We start from the raw sequence: 20,590 nt of genomic DNA on the forward strand, positions 1-20,590 counted from the left end.
TCGCAAATGTTGGCATTATTTTTTGAAACATTATTTTAGCTCAAAGATTCCCGGTTAGACTGTACTTTGAATCGCCACTCAGATTATTACCAGGATCAGCAATGTTTCTTTTATGGCAATTCCATACCTGCTAACTTTTAATCCTTTCGAGGATGTTTTTTCCCAGTGGTAGTAAATTGAAATTTTAATTTCAATTTTAAGCAGTAACATACGCTGTATTTTGAAAAAGCTTAAACGGAGAGCCACGTCAACAATACATATTAATACATATGCTTAATTTTTTTTAAAAAATAATGGTGGTCAAAAAAGTTTCTAAATTAAGTTTACAAGTGCAAGGAATGTAGAGAAAGCATAAATTTTACTACCACTTTAAATATAGAAATAAAATTTTGCGCCAAATGCGTAAAAGTTGGCAGGTATGCAATTCGCACAGCAGCATCAAAATAAGGCATCTTAATGTTCTTTTTTCTTATTACTACGCATATTGGCTAACATGAATTTGCATTTTTACGTTGATTCCTCGTTTTATTTTGATATAAAATGCAGTCTAGTTGAATAATATTTTATTTCCCCTTATATTTAGCACTTTAAAAAATTTGTCGAGTTGGCAAGATTTTTTAACTAACGAGGATAGAGTGCAATTATGAAATCTGCATTAAAACGAAATTAAACTTAAAGAGCGTAGTTGTAAATACCTTGCATAGGGTGGAAATTTGTCGCTATTGCTGCCTCTGAGATAAAATAAAAAAAGTTTTCTCCTTTAAAGTTTTAGTTCATTTATTTATAAAATAATGAAACTTTTTAGCTCCCGGGAATTCGTGGCTCAACGATTAAGTCCACATTCTAATTGAGAAATCGGGGTTCAAATATCAGTGGAGCCATTTTATCTACATTCCAAGATCTCAAATAATTAATAATTATTTAGTCAAGAGACCAACAATAATAGATTAATAATTATAAGTCAATTATTTAATACATAAATTGATATTTTTTTAATATAGATGAATTATTTTATAAAATTTGAACTTTTAAAAGCGAAAAGACAATTTGATAGATGATTATTATTTTTTTTAAAGTTAAAACACATAAATTGGCAACAGAAATATTTTTTGTAATTAACGCAATTTATTTTTAATGTCTTTAGCGTAATTTCTTTAATTTTGTAACAGACATTTTAAGTTTTTATCAAATTTAATCTTGAAAATATACATAGAATTATATTATAATTCTGGTCAAAGAAGAGGTAAATTTATAAGAGATTTTAAATACTGAACAAGAAGATTATATCATTGAAAATATAAACTTTACTGGTAATACACAATTTTTTTTCAAGAATTTCGTTTACATTTTCTAAAATTTACTGAATACTTAAAATATTTATTACAAAATAAAAGAAATTCAGTCAGAAACTAAGTGTTCTGTGACGGCTGATTCAGAGAACAATAGTAAATCGAAAAATGTTGCAATACATTTAGAAAAATGATTTCATTGAAGTTAAATGAATAAAGAGGAAATATTCAATTTATAAGTATTTCGAGATTTTTGATGCATTGTGTGTGCTAATACTGTATTAAAATTTTTATGTTCTATTAGAGTAGCAAGTTAAACATGTTATCCGAAATTTTACAAATCCAATAGCTAAATACGATTTATAAATGTAACCTAAAATGTTTCGGTTAAGAAAAAAAAAGCCGCAACGAGCCAAAACGAGACAGAAACATACCAGAATTGTTAAATACAATACAACGTTACATTAACTATAATAAAATATTGTGCATGCCATTGTGAGCGTCATTTTTTGTGATCCTCAAGAACAAGAACACATCGATTATGAAACATGTTTAAAAATGAAATGATTACAATGAAAATTTTATGACTTTCCACTTCAACAAATCTCGATGAAGCTATTGTGCAACTCAACTTATCTCCATCGGAAATGAAAACAAAACCTACTTCGAACATCTCATTCAAAATGTAAGTCTTCAGATAAATGATTCTACTGAGAGTTCGAACGTGAAATGTCAAAGATCGGGAGCCTACTCCGGAACAGAGGTGACAAAATATTGCCGAACAGATTAAGAAGAATGAAAAAGCAATCATAACATTCGAATGGTTTCTTACTCTTCCACCCCTGAGCATTGTTATGACCAGTGGCGTTCCTTCCATTGTCGGAACAGTGTAGCTGTCACTCTCGGCACTGGGCAAGATCTCAACGGTAGTCACGTGATACAGGAGTACCTGCCTCAGAAGTTCGGGGTTCTCTTCCAGTTGGTCCACGACTCCCTGAGGCAAAGATGCGAATGCATCATCTGACGGGAGGAACACAGTGGTAGGCCCTGAGTGGAATAAACAATATTTAATGCATACACAAAATCATCCCGTTAAAAATATATTATTATTGAAATTGGAATTAGAAATTGCGTCTATATAATTCAGTGAAACACAGTGAAATTTCGATGACTGGCGAGATTGCGTGCAGAGACAGCCAGCGTCGTGGAATCGGTAGCGCCGTGGATAATTTGTAGACTTGTGTAGAGAGTTAGCATAGCCTATCACAGCATATATACAAACTGAACGTAGATTTTTTTCGATAAGGCCATAGAATGTGTAACAGCGAAATATAATGAAATCTTTCAATTTGAAAATTGCAGCAAATATAATAATTGCACATTTCACCTCTTACGCCTCATATCATAACTATCAAAACAAATAACTATATCAACACTTCTGAAAATAACGTTTCTTCGTGTTGATACAACTCTGAACAACTCCATCTTCAAACAAACATAGTTTAGAGCAAGTTGCTCATTTTATTTTTGATTCCTCTATAGTTATTCAAGCAAAGTGCTAGAAGCATTCGCAAAAGCAACACCACTGCCTGCTTACCTCAATTTTCAACTAAAATAGTCCTTAAGTTTCACGATTAATGGGATAGGGTAAAATTGAGACACTAGGGCATAGCTGCAAATATTTACACTATCTGGTAAAGATTCTGGCGATCAAAATCATCATAAATCGACTTTATTAAATCAAGATAAAACGACTAAGATTCAAATTTTGTTGCCACTTTAAAGATAAAATGTCCCTTAAAAATCAAGATCTCGGTTGCTATGAATTAAATTAAAAACTGTAATAGTTTTATCACTAGTAAAATTAAACAAATGTCATATCAGGTAACTCTTCTGGATATTTAGGAAGAATATCTTTTTATATTTAATATAGCAGCAAAAGTTTATCTATATACACTTTATTCTTATTTGAATAAACGTGGTTTAAAATTATTTGGATTACCATTATATTTAAATAATTTAAATATGCATACGGTAGGCATACTGGCTCACAGAAAGTGTCAGCTAAGTTTTGATGAAATTACAGTTTACAATCTCAATTGAGTTGGTATTTCTTTACCACTAGGAAGAATCTTTTTTCTAAAAGCGTAAAAATTGGCAGGATTGAACTGTCCGCATATTAGACCACAATGTTCAAGTTTTAGAATTTGCTTCTTTCAAGGATTCCACAGGCGACTAAAATTCTAAAAAGTGGTGACTAATAAAAGGCAAAAATCTACTAAAAGGTGCTAAAGCTAGTAAATATTTCTTTCAGTTTGCTATTGAAATTAAATGTAGAGAATAATTTCGATTTAAAAATAAATAACTTTCAATGTAATTCGTGGTGGTAGTTACGATTGAATAATTAAACAGATTAAATAAATGAATAAAAATAAAAAGAGTATCTACCACTTCTTACAATTTTAGTCTACTGTGGCATCTCTGTTTTCTTCAAACAGATAACAACTAACAACTCGCAAGTCAATTACTTCACTGTTGACATCAATCTTGGGTCAAGCTAAAAATTTATGTATATATGTAACAAGATGGAAACGAGCAAAAAATGGTGAGAAAAGCATTTCATTACAGCTTGTTCTTGAGAAGAATAAAATCAATTTTACTTCTTACAAAAGCCAACTATAAATGAAATAATTTTACAACCACTTTTTTTTCTTTTCTGTCCTACTATCAGCCCTGTTTTAAGTAGACATGTATCTACCAAAATGTTTGAATCAGAATTTCAGAGCCAAATCTGTAATCGATTCTGAAATCACGTGGTTGTTGCATTTTTAAATTAAGCCAGCATTTACATTAGCCAAGTTTTCACAAAAGGCGCTTCACTCATTACTGTAATTGTGAGTGAGCCGTGGTTGCTCAGGGGATAGAGCGTTAGCCTTCCAATGTGGTTAACTGGGTTCAAATCGAATTCCGGGTCGATACAAATTGCACACCCGGCTCGCACCGACCATAGTGCTGACGTGAAATATCCTCAGTGGTTGACGGATTACGGTTAGAGTCCCCTTGCTGTCAGGCAAACCCTGGAAGGGTTTCCTCTCATGCAACGCAAATGTGGGTTAGTTCGGTCAAAAAAGTCCTCCAAGAGAGCAAATCGAGGTATTACTTGATCGAAGAGTTCTCTTATCTTCCGGATTGGGTTCAAAATTACAAGGCTACGGAGTTGAACATTGATAGTCGTAAACTAAAACTTCGGTCGACTGTTCAAAGACGGTTATGAAATAAAAATATATATATATATAAATATGAGTCAAATAAAATTTAATTGTCGTTTTATGACCACTTTGAAGAATCGCCAGTTGACAGCTAGTTTTACTCTATCAGTAGATAAAAAGTTTAAAGAAGTTAAAATTAAAAAAAATATATTTTACCTGGTCCTGTAAGAATATCTTCAATGCCTGCTTTTTGGAAAAGAGAGAGTATTTTAGTCAATTTCACTGGTTGGCCTTGAATGAGAAGTGAAGGGTCTTCGACAATTTCATATAAAGATCGTCTAGAATCGTCTCCGGAAGTAGTAGATGTTCCTGTTACAGATACCGGTAACCTCGGTGCACTTGTACCCCTTCCAGGTAAAGAAGTGGATGGTATTATCTGTGGACGTTGAGGTTGTTGTCTCTGTGGAGTGAATGGCTGACTCACCCCTGGTGTACTACCTGGCCGATTTATTTGGAAGACCTGCGATTGAGGTGGTTGAGATACTCCAGATGGCATTCTAGTTGGGTATGAGCCTTGAGAACCAGACCTTGGAGGCTGGGTCACAACCGATACCCTTGAAATCGCTTGAGGTCTGGTTGGATAGGGTCGAGAAACAGGGGGATTAGATGGTCGGAAGCTACCAGGTTGTGGTGGATTGGGCTGGGAAATATCTTGAGGTGGAGACTGAGGTTCTACGTTTCCTGTATCTGATGGCAAAGATCCGGTGTTGGGAGATTGCGGTTGAGGTATACGAGAGCCAGGTTGAAATGATCCAGGACGCTGAGACTGTGATGAAGGTGGTCTAACACCACCTGGAATAGGAGCTAGGTTACCTGCATTTTGCGGACTGAAAGGTCGAGAAGGTTGGGCTTCTCCTTGAGGAGCTTGAGTAGGCTGCCACGATGGTCTTCTAGTTGTTTGGGAAGCTGGATTTTGTACATTTGGTTGAAAAACAGGTTGCCGTTGAGTTTGTGGCGTGCGTCCAGGAATTGAAGTCTGACCTTTAGTGACATGTGAGGGTCTTTGCTGAGCTGGAGGTCTTTGCTGAATAGGAGGTCTTTGTTGCGTTGGAGGTCTTTGCTGCACTGGCGGTCTCTGCTGAGTAGGCGGTCTTTGCTGTGTAGGAGGTCTAGGTTGAACTGGTGGTCTCTGTTGTGGTACTTGGTTGTTGGTTCTACACAAGGGTCGCCTATCTCCCGCTTTTGGGCGTTCATTAAAAGGTCGACAATCCGGTTGATTTTCTTGGGGACACTGTGGTCTTGTATCTTGAGGACTAAATGGTTCATCAGAACGTCTACAGTCTTGTCGAGAAATATCGTTTGAAATATTAATATCATTCGGACCACTTGTGGCACATAAAGGTCGACTATCTGAAGGATTGAAAGGTGAAGATGGATCACGGCATCCAATCTGACTAGGAGGAGAACAAACAGGCCTTCGGTCACCAACGTAAGTTGGATCTCCAAAATTTCTGCACCCTTGACCAGGAATTGGTTGTGGGCAGAGAGGTCTGGTATCTGACGGATTGAAAGGTTCACTTGGCTGTCTACATCCGGAGTCACTCGGGCATAATGGCCTTGAATCTCTCGGATTGTAAGGAGGGTTTTGGCAACTTTCTTGAGGAGATTCAGGGCATATTGGAAGATTTTGTGTAGCAGGAGTTATTTGCTCTCCTGGTCCACGACATGATGGTGTTTGTCGGTTAGATTCAAATGGTCCATTTGTGACGATAGGTATTGGAGTTGGAAAACTTCCAGGTCTTGGTTGTGATGGTCTTTGTGGCATTGGAGGAACTCTGGAAGGTTGTCTTGTACTCCTGGGTTGCTGTCTAGTAGTCCATGATCCTTGATTTCGTTGCTGCCATGATGTTACGGAGGGCGTTTGAGGAACGACCAGTGGAGCTTGCGTTGTCGGTCCAAAACTTGCTACCGTGCTGCGGACAGGGATTCTTCCACGAGCTGGTTGCGTGACTTGATTAAATGATCGGGTTGTTGGTGTCAGGTATGAACCTCTAGGAGGCGTAGGTTGCCTTGGTGGTTGAGATTGACGAATATCCCATCTGTTTGTTTGAGGAGCTTGTGTTACTGGGAGAATATCTGGCACTTGATTATTATCGAAAGCGGGTTGTTCTGGTACATTAGGAGATTGTGGTCGCGCAGGTTGTACAGGCTGCCTAGGTGGTTGAACTCTTGGGGAATGAGTTGGCACGCGAGGAGTTGGTCGAGGTGGTTGAGTGCGCCTTGCAGGTGGTGGTGGGAAACGAGTGGTTCTTGATTGTTCTGGTCTCTTCTGTCCACTTCCGATTTGAATATTAGGCTCAAGGACAGAATTTAAATCATCTTCGGGAAAAGGTTGTCCAGTCGGTTGACCGGGGGTTCGAGAGCCTGTTGATTGACCTGGACTTGGTTGTCGACCGATAGGAGGATTGAAAGGTCTTTGAGTTGGAACCGTTGGTCTGGCTGTTTGACTTGCAATCGGTCTTCTTTGATCAAAACTTCCCGGAGTTTGTCTCCCTGATGGTCTAGGGGTTTGTCTTGGAAATTGCTGCTGTGAAGGCCTTCTTGTAGTTGGTACATTTGTCCTCTGCGTCTGACCAGGTGCCTGGGAGGGAGTACGTTGAGCTGTAGTGGTTGACGGCTTACACTGACAATCAAATTCGACTCCTTCTGGTAAAAGTACTCTATTCAAAACCTGTATTACTCCATTCGTAAAAGGTATGTCTGGCAACACGATTGGTATCTCATTTGCAAACACCAAGCCTGAAAATAAATAAATAAATAGATCAATAAAAAAAGGAACTAAAATTTAAGTAATTTTGTGCAGTTCCGTTAACACTTAATTCTAAAGTGAAAACTACTATATAGCAGCAACGGCCGGGTGGGTCTTGTCAGCTCAGATCTAGATATAACATAATGGCTTATTCGCTTTTCATGAGCGGCCATACTAGAGCCGTTACTTTTCAACAGGGATAAAAGACCCTCCCAGAGTACCACAAGTGTTTTGCCGCCATTACCTATCCCCATTTTAGTTTGTTTCGGTTTTACCAAAGACGATGTCGTCCTGGACCAACTATTGCTTTTAGACTTATTGGAGATTCATGGATTAATGGGGATTGTTTGGCCCAGCTATATAATCTGATATTGGTAAGAACAGCAACAACAATTATAGCAATTGTATAGGAATAAAAAGAGATTAAAATATTTAAATCTTTGCGGTTTCTATATCCATAAAAATAATTAGAAAATGACAACTGGCTCGGTCATTCACATTGGACAGATAAATCATAATTGTATTATTCAGTTTCAGTTATGCAGATTTCTTTGGTTGTTATCAGCACATAAGCTCTAAAGATATTGTTCAGTGAAAATTATTTTTTCTTAATCGACGGTATTTTTTATTATGCTCTATTTTTATTAGAAATATTTAAAAAGTTAAAGTCTTATAATAGGATACCTGCAAGTATTTTAGAGTGGGTATCTCGATCCTGATTGGTTGTTGAAACGTGGCATTTATTTATTCTAGCAACTGTTCCTTCCATCCTATTTCAAGCAAGTCAAGCACGTCAAATATCAATTCTCTTAAGTGACACATTCTACATTCTTACACGAGGATTCTTTCACAAGGATTTCAATTCTTTCACTATATATTTCTTACTTAACACAAAGACAGGCATGAAGCCACGTAGAGCATAAACAGACTAATTATGCATCGAAGTTTCCTGGTGCACAAAGCAAAAGTACATAACGGTTGCAATAAAAAAAATAAACAAATAATAAATCTAAGTTAAGTGAAAGATTAGCCGAAAAAGAATTATATTTCAACAAATTCGATGTGCGATACGGCGCTGTAGTTAATAAACTTTAAGTTAGTTAACATTCTAACTTAAGTGGAGAAATTTTAGCTCACCTTTAACACGCCATTTTGTTAATAAACGATCAGCTGGAGCTAACGTCATAGGTCACATGTGTGGGTATCTGTGAACTTCTTCTTCTTGACGTGCAAGTGCCCAATTAAAAGTTTATTTCATTTATTGAATTAAAAAGTAAATTTATAATATTTCCTTACAAAGTAACATTTTATGATCAAAATACATAAAGTTTTACAGTTATAAGGGAAGAAATAGTTAACTTCCTTTTATGTTTACTCTTAAGTAAATTTTATGTAAAACTTTGCTCTCCTCATGTTTTCAATTAAATTAATGAACATAACTATTTATTAATTAATATTTTATTTCCTTGCTTAGTAAACATTTTTGCAAATTCTAAAAAGAATCTTCATTATTGCTTGCTTGGCATTTTCTACAGCGCCAAAAATGTGTGCCTGTAAGTTTGCAGAAACCTCAGACGTTGGAAGGTATGCTTATGTCTGACTTCTTATTATGCTTAAATAATTAAAATTCTTATTCTTTGCTTAGTAATCTTATGATAAATAAATTTTAAAATTTAAGGTGAAAAGGGAAAATTTGAGTAACTTTAAAAAGTTTTGTGTGCAATAATTGTATGCGAATAAGTGGAATATTTTTTTTCTTTTTGTTTCCCTCCGTTTTTGTTCATTGCAGTTTTTTTTCAGTGTGATCGATATGTCGAAATAATAATGATCCTATAACATTTTTAGTCAAAATTGTATAGAGTGCTAGTTTTAGTAAGTAACTGTGGTATGTACAAGTAATAATTCTAACGAAATATTTTTATTTTTATTTTAAAGATAGTATTAGGGAACAAATGTTTTGTTCTATTTCTGCAAATACTTGATATTACCTAATTCGGGAGTGAGAATTTCAAATCTGAAATAAGTTATTCTCCAAAAGCTACAGATTTCTTTGAAATGATATTTTAAGCCTCTCAGTCGAAAAGTACACTTTTAAACACGTTATATATAAGAGAGGGTGGTGTAAAAGTATCACGAAAATTCTAGGGGTTAAGGCTCACAATCAGGATTAAATTCCAAACATAGAGACCCAATCCTGGATGCCCGGAAATATTGTCATAAGCAGCTAGAGGCGCTTTCGTATAATGATCTGCTCAGAAGCACAAAAAGAAACAGTTCATTAAAGGGAAGCACCCCTAGAGGCATCTGACAACATTTCCGGGCATGGATTCCTGTGCAGTTTTAATTATAATCATGTGCTCTAACTCCCATAGATCCCCTAGAAAAATGTGCTCTAACTACCTTATACCCCAACTCCTCCTCTAACTCCCCTGCGTCGCAACGTTCACGTGAGCCACTGTTATACATAACGTTTTTAAAATTGTACATTTTGACGAGAAATAGATTGAAAATGTCATAAGAAAAACTGGAGCTTGGGAAGAGAAACCGATTGCAAAAAACCGATACTAAAGTATCTAAGATCCGTTAAAAATTCTCATGAAGCAGATAATTAAAAAAAAAGATTCCGATTGTTAGTTATTATGGATCTGAAGACTTTACGGTTAAGATTTTTTATGAGCTGAACGAAATATACTTCCATGTTTTGCGAAGCTTGACAGGACAAAATGCAACACTATATGAAAATACAACATTTGAATTTTATTGACTGTTTTGTTGACAATTTAAAGAAGAAAAAAAAAAAGAGTTACCTCGTTTAATGGTGAAAGTAATCATGGCTCCCCCAACAGTTTCCCACTGCATGCCATCAGTGATGCCACCGGTATACAAACTTCCCGGAAGAATGTGATTCAGCAGGACTCCTACAGATAAAAGATGATTACTTATTCGAGCATAATATACAAATTTATATTCTTTTTATAATGTTGTCTGCAAATTGTATGCAAGGTCGAAAATCGGCTGGCAAACCATGAAATGATTAAACACTTTATACACATTGTTTCATTGCGCGCCTAATGACGAAGCATCTGAGTAAAATATGATTATTCCATAATTTTAATAAGTCTGATTATAAGATACAATTTTGTTAGCCGAGTGCAAGCCAAATATCGCCTAAAATTGTAGACCGACCTCCACCAACTTTTTTTATATTTATTTTATTTTATTTTATTTATTTTTTTTAAACTCATAAAAATTCATTAAAATAAACAAAAATAAAAAAGGCGAATTTCATTTGCACTCGGCTAGCCGAAAAGTACTGATTAATGATTTATTAGCATTAGTTGGAAGTAATTTTCTTGTACAACCATTAGGTTTATATTTTATTTTGCTTTCTTTAACAAGATTGACATTAATTTTTAGTAATCGATATTATTATTTATAGTAATTGGATTCAAGGAGAACATTTTTGAGTAAATATGTGTGTTTCATTGCTCGGTATTCCCTACCTGCATGTCTTTCAAAGAAGAGGAAAATTACGTGATTTATACTTGCTCGGTATTTCCTACCCTCATGTTTTCATTAACATAAAGGGTCCAGCATTTAACCGATAGATATTTACCCGGATTCCTCTACGCTAACTTTTTTAATTCTAATATCCCGCCTTCGATCTTTAAAATGGATTTTATGTGGAAAAATTAAAGTGTTTTTTAGGGGGGGGAGAGGGGGGTAACTCAAATTTTTCTTTAAATTAGAACCGATTACTTAAGCAGTGGCGAATATTTTAGTATAGCGATTTCTTACGTTTCTTTTAACTAGTACCATACATTAGTTTTGCTTTAGTATATTGCTCATTTTTTAAATTTCAATTAATACCTATTACCGGAGCCGTGGTAGCTCAGGGGATAGAGCATTCGCCTACCGATAAGGTGAACCGGGTTCAAATCCCAGCGATGGCTGCTTGGTCCGAATTCCGCACCCAGCTCGCACCGACCTCAGTACTAACGTAAAATATCTCTCAGTGGTAGATGAATCATGAGTTAGACGTCACTTGATATCAGGCTAACCGTGGGAGGTTTTCGTGGATTTCCTCTCCATGTAACGCAAATGCGGGTTAGTTCCATCAAAAAGTCCACCTCGAAGGCAAAATTTTCCCCGATGTTTGATCTATGAGTTCCCTTGTCATATGGATTGGATTCAAAATTACAAGGCTTCAGAATTGAATATTAGTAGTCGTAAACCCCAAAACTGGTCGGCTGTTGAACGACGGTTGTTAAAAAAATGGGACTATTAAAATATGTATTAGTATATTCATACATAGTTTAATGTATTGTTAAAAACAATGTTAAAATGATGTATATGTTTTTAAAAAAATGAACAAAATTAGGTAGTTACTCTTCCACCAAAAAAAAAAATTTGTTTTTCAACTTGTCATTTAGCTATCTAGTGTTTCGTCTTGTAACTTCATATGAAAGTGTCGCGCAGTTTTTAAATCTTTCAAAATTTACTCATACTTTTTTGTGATAAATAACAGATATATTCCATTTGTTTACTCTAGCCCAGGAGTTTGTTTACTGGCGGCTCGGGGGCCGCTTTCGGCCAGCGAAGCTTTTTTTTGTGACCCGCGAACTGAAATATATTAGTTGGCATTTTTTTGCGCACAATTTTCGTATAAAATCTATAAGGGTTTAAAATATTTTTCTCATTAATAGAAACCTAATTTCTTCGTTTCTGTGAAATTTAACATACCAACGGTGCAAAAAATTCATTTCTCTGGTTTTGCATCCAAGAAAATATTTATTCAAATACAAAAATAATTGTGTATGTTGCTCTTTTTTATTTCATTTTTTTTTTGTATTTTGTGAATATAATTCAGCGTGTGTGTATCATAATTCTCTCGAGGAAATTCTCCGATTTAACTTTTTGAAACCACTCATTTTGGACGAAAATATTTACACACACATTTGTAAATTTTAAATGTAAATATCTATTCTCTGGTGGTTGCAGCAGACAAACCTCAATTTTCTCATTGAACATTTTGTGTGGTACTATGTAAGTTTCAATACAATCTTTTTAAAGTTTTATATCTTAACAATTGCATATCTGTTGCACATTAATTGTTTAATACATAGGTGCACATTAAAGTTATTGTAGCCAGAATTTTTATTTATTTAATATTTTTGAAAATATTATTAGTAACAATTAAGTATTTTTAAAAATCTACTTATTTTAATTTGTAATTCAATACTTTTGTTTTGTACAACTTGGTAAAAATCTGACAGTAATATTTAATGTTCCTTCAAACATAAAAGAGTCCTACATGAAATTTTGATAAAGTTGCGGCCCGCCATTTGATTTGTGTTTTTAACTGTGGCCCCCGGCTTCATGTAAGTTGGAAGCCCCTGCTCTAGAAAAACGCTAATCCTCCCTTCCTTTAAGTAGTATGTTCATATACTCTTACTTTCAGACAGACTTCTGTTAGCGGATAGGGCATCCATGAACTCTGCGCTCAGGAAACTAAAAGCGTCATCGTCAGGAGCCAAGATAGTGAATGTTCCACCTAAAATGACATGAACACTCACTCAATTCAAACACATAAAGAATCAATAAACAACATTTTCAAAACAAAGGGCGTTTCGTAAAATATTCGTAAAAGAAAAAAAAAATGAAAAAAAAATGTGGTAGCAAATGCAGTGAATAACCGAAGTATACAGTGGACATTTTTAAAAAAGGTGTTGCAAGGTAACTTAAAATTTAAATGATGAAATATTCCCCATGAAAATTTAAGTTATAAATATGCCAAAGCAATAATGATAGTAATATTCTCGTCATCTCATAGGAATTGATTTAAGAAGGGAATTTTGCTTAAACAATTTTTGTTGTTGTTTTCGATAAAAAGTAAGTTTTTCTTTTATCATCTTATATTGTGATCTAGAATTATTCATCTTATGATCGACTTTCAATTTTTTTAAAATTATGACTTAAAATATAAATTATGAAATATTTTCATTATGAATATGTCAAAGCAACAATAATATGCAATATACTTATTACACCTCCTTCAAACTGATAAAAAAAAAGTGAATTTTGCCAATTTTTTTTTATATAAGAAGTTCCAATTATTGTAGTGATCTTAAGGTTTGTTATTATATTAGAATTTAAATCTAAAATTCAAATTATGACTGAAAAAATAAACTGCATAATATTCCCATCATGAATATACCTGGTTTATTATACCTACTAAAGACTGATTAAAAAATAATTTCGCCTCAATCAAATTTTTTCCTGCTTAAAATATAAAAAGTTCAACTTACTATCGTATGATATGATCTTAGGTATTGATCTCAGGACCAAATTTAAATTCAAAATTTAAATTATAACTTAAAAATATTAAATAGTGAAATATTTCTATTAGAAACATGTCAAAACAATAATATTATGTAGTATCCAGGTTTATTAAACCTCCTAGAAAATGATTAAAAAAGAGAATTTCATATCATTGGTTTAATTATTTATTTATTTATTTCGTTTTTGATATAAACGGATCTTAGGATATAATCTTCTTACATGATCTTAGGCTTTGAACTCATGATCGAATTTTCCCGTACTCGAATGTAATCTAAAGATTTTAAATTATAAATTAATTAACATTAATAATCTTAATACTTAATTCTTATGATTATAAAACTTAATAATCTTAAGACTTTTATTCAAGACCTTGTAGAAATTACTTTCGAGTCGGACTCGGAAATAAAAAAAAAAGTTTTTATTATCACCCGATTACTTTAAAAGAGCTGCCACTGAATAGAATTGTTGAAAATGAGCATCTAAAAGTACTCTAGGACGAAAAAATGTTTTCTGTGGGACTACGATACATTCATAGAACTATCCTTAAAATGGGACCATGACCATTAAATGAGTTGCTATCAATCACAATTATAAAATAGCTTAATTTAAAGATAAATAAATGAATCAATTTACGTACTTGAAAGGTAGTCAGTTAGACCGGCATCGAGGAGCTACCTGTACAATCGTTTGTGTGATGTACTCAAGTACGATACGGTATCTCCGGTTGGAATAGGATGAAGTGGACGATCCACTATGTGCACTCTACCCAATTCATACTGTAAATCACTCTCCACTATCTGCGCTCCAGAAACTGTAATTAACTGGAACAGTAACAAAACAACTCACTATTAATTTCACAGAGTTTTCACTACGTCAATTTATTAATTTTAAGTGTTATTAAATGTAAGAAAAACTGTTTAAAGTGAAAAAAATACATGGTTTATGTATTTCTGAGCAAACTAAAATGTGATACTAATAATTGTAACGTTATTAATATACAGGTGGTTATCAAAATAATGGAAACACCCTAGATTTTGAAGGCTTGTTCTGCCGTAAATGTTCTCTTTATGAAGGTATCTCCTAACTGTAATTGTTGACACTGGAGAATCCAGAGGCTGATTGAGCTCTGCTGTCACTTTGGCTGCAGTTGTTTTCTTTTTAGACATTACAATCCGCTTCAATACTCGTCGGTCTCTTTCACACAGCTTCTCCTTCCGTCCACTATTTTGCTTTGCTGAGCTTGTCTTTCCTCGCTGTGTGTATGCTGTCATGACTTTAGACGCCGTACCTCTAGAAACGCCTGAAAGCTGGGATGTTTCGGTCACTGTTGCTCCAACTAGTCGGGCTCCTACAATTTGGCCTCTCTGAAAATCTGTGAGGTCTGACATTTTACGTTTCTGACAAAAAATCAAAACGTAGACAACTCTGCTAAAGCTCTCTCATACCACCTAATATATGTACTTTTATATTAAAAAAAACTGGTAGCTAAGATTATATTTTAATGCTTATGAAGCGAATTCTTAAATGTCCCTTTTATTCACAAGTGTTTCCATTATTTTGATAATCACCTGTATATGTTACAGGAAAGACCGAAGTGAGTGAAGTTCGACATTCGACATGAAGTTAGACATTGAATATTAACTTTAACGTAGCCATTTTAAACATTCTTCATAGGTATTCTAAAGTGGATTTTAACATTCACGTAGTTGGTTTATTTAGAGTATTCTAGGTAAATCGAAGAGAATCATTGGCAGAAATAACAGGACATATTTTACAATACAACTGTCCTCAAAAGTTTATTTTAATTAGTTAAAAAGACATAAATATTTATCAGATAATCTAAGATCGAATAGAGTGAATATTGACATTCTCCAGCGAATGTTGACATTCGCATAGTCAATATGGCAACATTCTCCAGTGAATAATTACATCAAATAGTTAGTTTATTCGGAATATTCTTAGTAAATCAAAGAGAATCCTAGGCAGTAAATAAAAAGACATTTGCAGGATAGAAAATTATCACCAAATGGTTGGTTTAATCCAGTGCTTCCCAAAGTGTGGCAAGCGTACCCCCAGGGGTACGGGAACAGTTTAGCGGGTGCACGCGTTCTTGTGCGAAATATCTTGCAACAAACGAAAATTTCAATTTTTTTTTCATTTAAAAACAAAGCTAGCCATGAAAATTTACGATTACGTATTTTTCTATTGGCTATTTTTTGCAGAGTTAACAGTTAATAATTAGTGGTGTCAACAGCCAGTTGTGATTTTTAACTTTTGTGCTATTTTTTTATTGTAAGAAATACATTCATTTTCTTATTAGTGGTACGCAGCGTTACGAACAATTTGAAGAGGTTACACAAAAGTCATACGTTTGAAAAACACTTGCTTAATCAAAAAAATAAGTAAGTAAATAAATAAATATTTAGCAGGAAGTCCGCGTTAATTGAATAAAACTGCTCAGAGTCTAAAACTAATGGTGTCATCTTTTTCACACAAAAAGCAAGACGCTCTTAGGAGGCAATTTAAATAAAAATAGAATGAATGACATGGTATATCAGCAGGAAAAATATTCTAAATTCGAATGAGGTTGATGTTTTACCTGTCCATAGATGTTGAATCGGAGGGGTGCTCCTTGTACTGAGTCAACGAGGAGTTCGTTGACGATTTGTGAGGAGGGGAGATCTCCACTGACGAAATGGTAGAGAATGAAATCCCTCAGCTGCTGAGGATTCCTCTTTAAATTCTCCAATGTTCCACCGGGCAAGAAGAAGAAAGAAGAATCAGTTGGAACAAAAAGCGTCCAGTAGCCTGTCAAGAAGGAAAGCAACAGATTTGTATTTACCACATTTATTTCATTGATGTGAAGACGGAATTCAAGATATAAAGAGTCTGCCTTCACCATTTAGAATTTTAGGACTATTCAAAATGTCGATATTTTTTCCTTCTTAACAAACATTCGATGATATCGCATTATTCGATAGCATAATAACGTTTAAAAAGGATGGGAAAAAAGCGTCGCTTAATTAGAGTAAGAAAAATAGCTCTTGTTAATTTTTAGAACTTATATGGAATCTCCTTCAAGCCTTTAAAGCTTCATGAAATTTGTAGTCTTGAGTAAGTCATTTGAAACTACACATATGCATGAAGTTTCTACATTGTTAAAATTTAAGTTTATTACAGTCAAAACTCATGAAAATCGATTTGGCTTATGCTAAAAAATTCTGTCAAAACTTATCACGCTATAGTTACTAAAAAATCTAAAGCTTGACAGCTGCATACTATTTAGCTACCTTTTAGAAAAATGCAGAATTGTATTAGTATGCAGATGCAGAATTGTATTAGCATATTTTTCTCAGAAAAAAATGAATATAGAAAGAAGATAAAATACTACACGTTTTATATCTCAAATTCTGATTGGATGATGGCTTAGTATTTTACATGTATCAAAACATACGGTCGAATAGAGTAAATATCCATCATATGTTCATGTGTTAAAATTAAATAAAGAGGATTAAAAGCATATTTAGAGTTTTCTTTTTCCGTCTCCACATTTTTGGCAGTTGAGCTCGGTCGACAGAAGAGAGACCTTTTAAGGATGGTGTTTTCAATACAAATGGAAACACAAACAAATCGCGAACTTTTCCCTTCACTAATTCCGGTTGGAAGTTGACGGCTACTTACTACGGCTTATTACGAAAGACCATATTTTCTAATAGCTGATTTAGTTTTCATCAAAAGAAATCACCAAAGTGAAGCTTGAGCTCGAAACATCTGCTTTTCATAAGATATTAGTGTTATAAATTATTTTTTTGGCAATTTGAAGAGAAGTTTTATATATTTATTCATACGCAGTTTTAGAATTAAGAATAATTTAGAAAACTAAATTCATTTAGCTTATTACCTAAAATTTATTTTCTGTGGAAAGAGGGATAAAAATGTCAACCTTTTTGCAAAGAATTGACCATAAACTTGAACTTTAGGGCTTATTAATACAGATAAAGTGGATGAGAAATGATCAAATGTACAAATTCATAACGCACAAGAGAAAATAACTCGCCAATCTTGGTTTCTCTTCTTAACTCAAGCTAACTTTTATGTTTATACACATTTATGTAAAAAAATTCCTTCATTAGTATTTCTTTTTGTATTTTCTGCAGTTATCAGCAGATAGCCAATCAAATCATTGGTGGGAAAATCGCCTTTCATTGACTTATAAATAGGGGGTAAGTAAGTAATGTCTAACTAATGAAAATAGGTGGTAAGTAAATAATGTAGTGGTAGGTATATTTCCCCCGGCGTTATAATATTATATAAGGCCGGGGGGGATATAATAAGTGTTATAATGCATTGACCTACAATGTCATAGAAATAATTCAAATGTAATTACTACTATTAAATATAGGATTGTAGGCACTGCTATCAGAAAACAAATCTAAAATGAACTTTATAATCCAAGAACTTACTTCCTAGATTAATGAGTGTTTCCTCTAGTCCGGCATCTCTCAGCAATTTGCAAAATTTTGTAAGTCTTCTCTGTATGAGAAAATCATAGAGCGGTACTAGTGGTCCATCAACGTATTCAACTTCACTTGAAAGCAATGCCTATGGAAACAATTAATTAATTAATACAGAATGTTTCAATTAATATACTGAATGCTCTTATTTTGAAAAGTAAAATGTGAAATTAAACATTCTTCTTTAGTTATGACTCGAATTTAAGGACCACACGAGACAAGGATTTATTTCTTTTAAATTTAAATAGTTTATTCATTAGTAGTTTATTAAGTAGTTTATTCAGCGACTGTGTAAACACCAACAAATTTAGGGTTTTCTAAACTAGGAAATCAATGAGAAATAGTAAGAGGATTTATTCTAAAAATTGTAGCATCATAAATTAATATTCGGTCTTCCATCCGTATGTTCGAATTGTAAATGTCAGCATTTGTAAATCTCTTTAAATACCAGCAGCAAATTTTAGAAGAAAAAACTTTTTCAACATGTTTTTAAACATCACTATACTGTAACAACTCAAAGTATGTATTTAAAATCTCGATTGCGTTTACACCATAAATGCGATTACAAGCAGTATTCGAATAGCAAAAATATCACGTGGGTCTCAGTTTGCTGATAACTTATCCCATTACCTGTTATTTGACGTAACGTAACATGATATGGTATTTCAGGCACCCTGTTTTTGACATAATATTAAGTTCCGGTCTAATCTTTCCATTTCTTCTTCTTTTTTTTCTTTCCTTTTTTGCATCATTTCGTTTTCTACTGCTTGTCTACATGGCAGCAAATGGCAAAGATTACCTGCATCAGAATTGCCTGTCTAATTCCTTACCACATTTTTCAAAAAGGAACATTTTGCATCACTTCAGAGTTACGCAGACGCCACTTCTGAAGGGAGTGGGTTAAATCAAAGCTGCTTATCTCGAGCTCTCTTCAGCATTAAAAATGGAAATGGTAGTGAAATTCAGTAGTTTTTCCGCTCAGTAGATTTTTCCGTTTTCTAAATTTCGACAGCTACATACTCATCGAGCTTTTCAATATACTTTTCTATAGATTTAGACGCCATGGTGGAGGAACTACTTTAAACCTAACGCTGAAAGTAACATTTTAACTACTACTTTAAGTAGTATTTGAAAAACCTTCAGGTAAGAGCTGAAATCGCTTAGATATATAGCTTTGAGTTCAGATATATCATCCCTACGTTTTCATTTATTTATTATGCTTCATTAATTCATTTTTGATTGTTATTAGGGAGAGTGGGGTCAATTGTAAAATTTTTTACTTAACTATTTTTAACTAGCAAAGAATCCAATATATTATTAGTATTAATTGACAGACGAGTAAAGTAGACTATCCTCTGCTAGAAAAAAAAAATAAATACCTTATTTTAAATGTTATTATATTAGTTATTAACAATTTTTGACAGTCGTGCACTTGTTACAATTGTCCCCACATTCAATTTTAACAGTTCATAAATTCCACTAAAACATAGTTAATTATACATACTATCATAATTGTAATATATTTTTTTATTGATCAAAATAGTAGTGATATTTTAGGAGTAAAAATAATAATGAGCAGAGACCTAAAGGGTCAAACTTTTAACTTTAAGGGGTTAAAAATTTTAATTTATGCTGTGAAAGGTGACAAATAAAATAATGCACATGCAACATAATATAAATGATATAGGAAACTATTGGTGGTTCTTAAAGTGTTAAGTAATGGTTTGTAAACATAAGATTATTTATTTTCAGCTGTTACAATCGGCCCATTACTTATTGTTACAATCGTCCCCAAGACGCCATTTCAGCTTCATTTGTTCAAAACAATGCTAGTTAATTAACAAAACTAATCTTTCTTTTTAAATGTTAATTAAGGTGTCCACTTACATATTCGGTTAATAATTTTTATTTGTTTAAACAAAACTACTTTGTTACAATACAATATTCTAACACCAAAAAATGTACTTGCGTAGAGTGAAAATATCTTTTGCGATGTAACTCTTTCAAAAGTACATAAAAATGGTGGCCAGCAAGGGTGTACATGTAGATTTATTAAATGCACCTTGTGCGTCACCTAGGAAACAAATCTAGAACCCGACACTCGAAATTTTTGCTCTGTTACAATCGTACCCTGTTACAATTGACCCCACTCTCCCCTATACTTCAGCATTTTCGCTGATTTCATGGGACTAAGTCCAGAGAAGCTTTTAATAGTTCTTTGTGAACTGGCAGTGTTTGACTTGATTTTATGGTGCATGGAGGCAGGTAAGCTCTTTTACGTCAAGCTCTTTTACGCTAATTACTGAGACGCAATATTGCTCGGCCAGGGCGGCCTCTATCTTTACTTAGAGAAAGTAGCTTACATTTGAATTACTTACCGGCAGTGGTCTTTTTAAATCAAACTAATTAAATCAATAATCATACCTT

General features: G+C 33.7%; 1 protein-coding gene across 2 annotated transcripts in view; it reads right to left on the minus strand.

The window, feature by feature from the left end:
- LOC107442704 (uncharacterized) overlaps positions 1-14,470 on the minus strand; it is a 35,428-nt gene extending 20,958 nt beyond the window's left edge. For both annotated transcript variants that reach the window (XM_087157125.1, XM_071177373.2), the window contains exons 1-5: positions 14,287-14,470; positions 12,763-12,861; positions 10,115-10,225; positions 4,715-7,297; positions 2,122-2,336 (exon numbers count right to left, since the gene is read on the minus strand). In XM_087157125.1, the coding sequence (XP_087013251.1) occupies positions 2,122-2,336; positions 4,715-7,297; positions 10,115-10,225; positions 12,763-12,799 (2,946 nt within the window). In that variant the 5' untranslated portion in view covers positions 12,800-12,861; positions 14,287-14,470. The remainder of the gene's footprint in view (positions 1-2,121; positions 2,337-4,714; positions 7,298-10,114; positions 10,226-12,762; positions 12,862-14,286) is intronic.
- Positions 14,471-20,590: the final 6,120 nt, after the last annotated feature.

This window comes from Parasteatoda tepidariorum, chromosome 2 (assembly GCF_982258835.1).
Source record: "Parasteatoda tepidariorum strain Cologne lab strain chromosome 2, Ptep-v5.0, whole genome shotgun sequence".
NCBI lineage: Eukaryota > Metazoa > Arthropoda > Arachnida > Araneae > Theridiidae > Parasteatoda > Parasteatoda tepidariorum.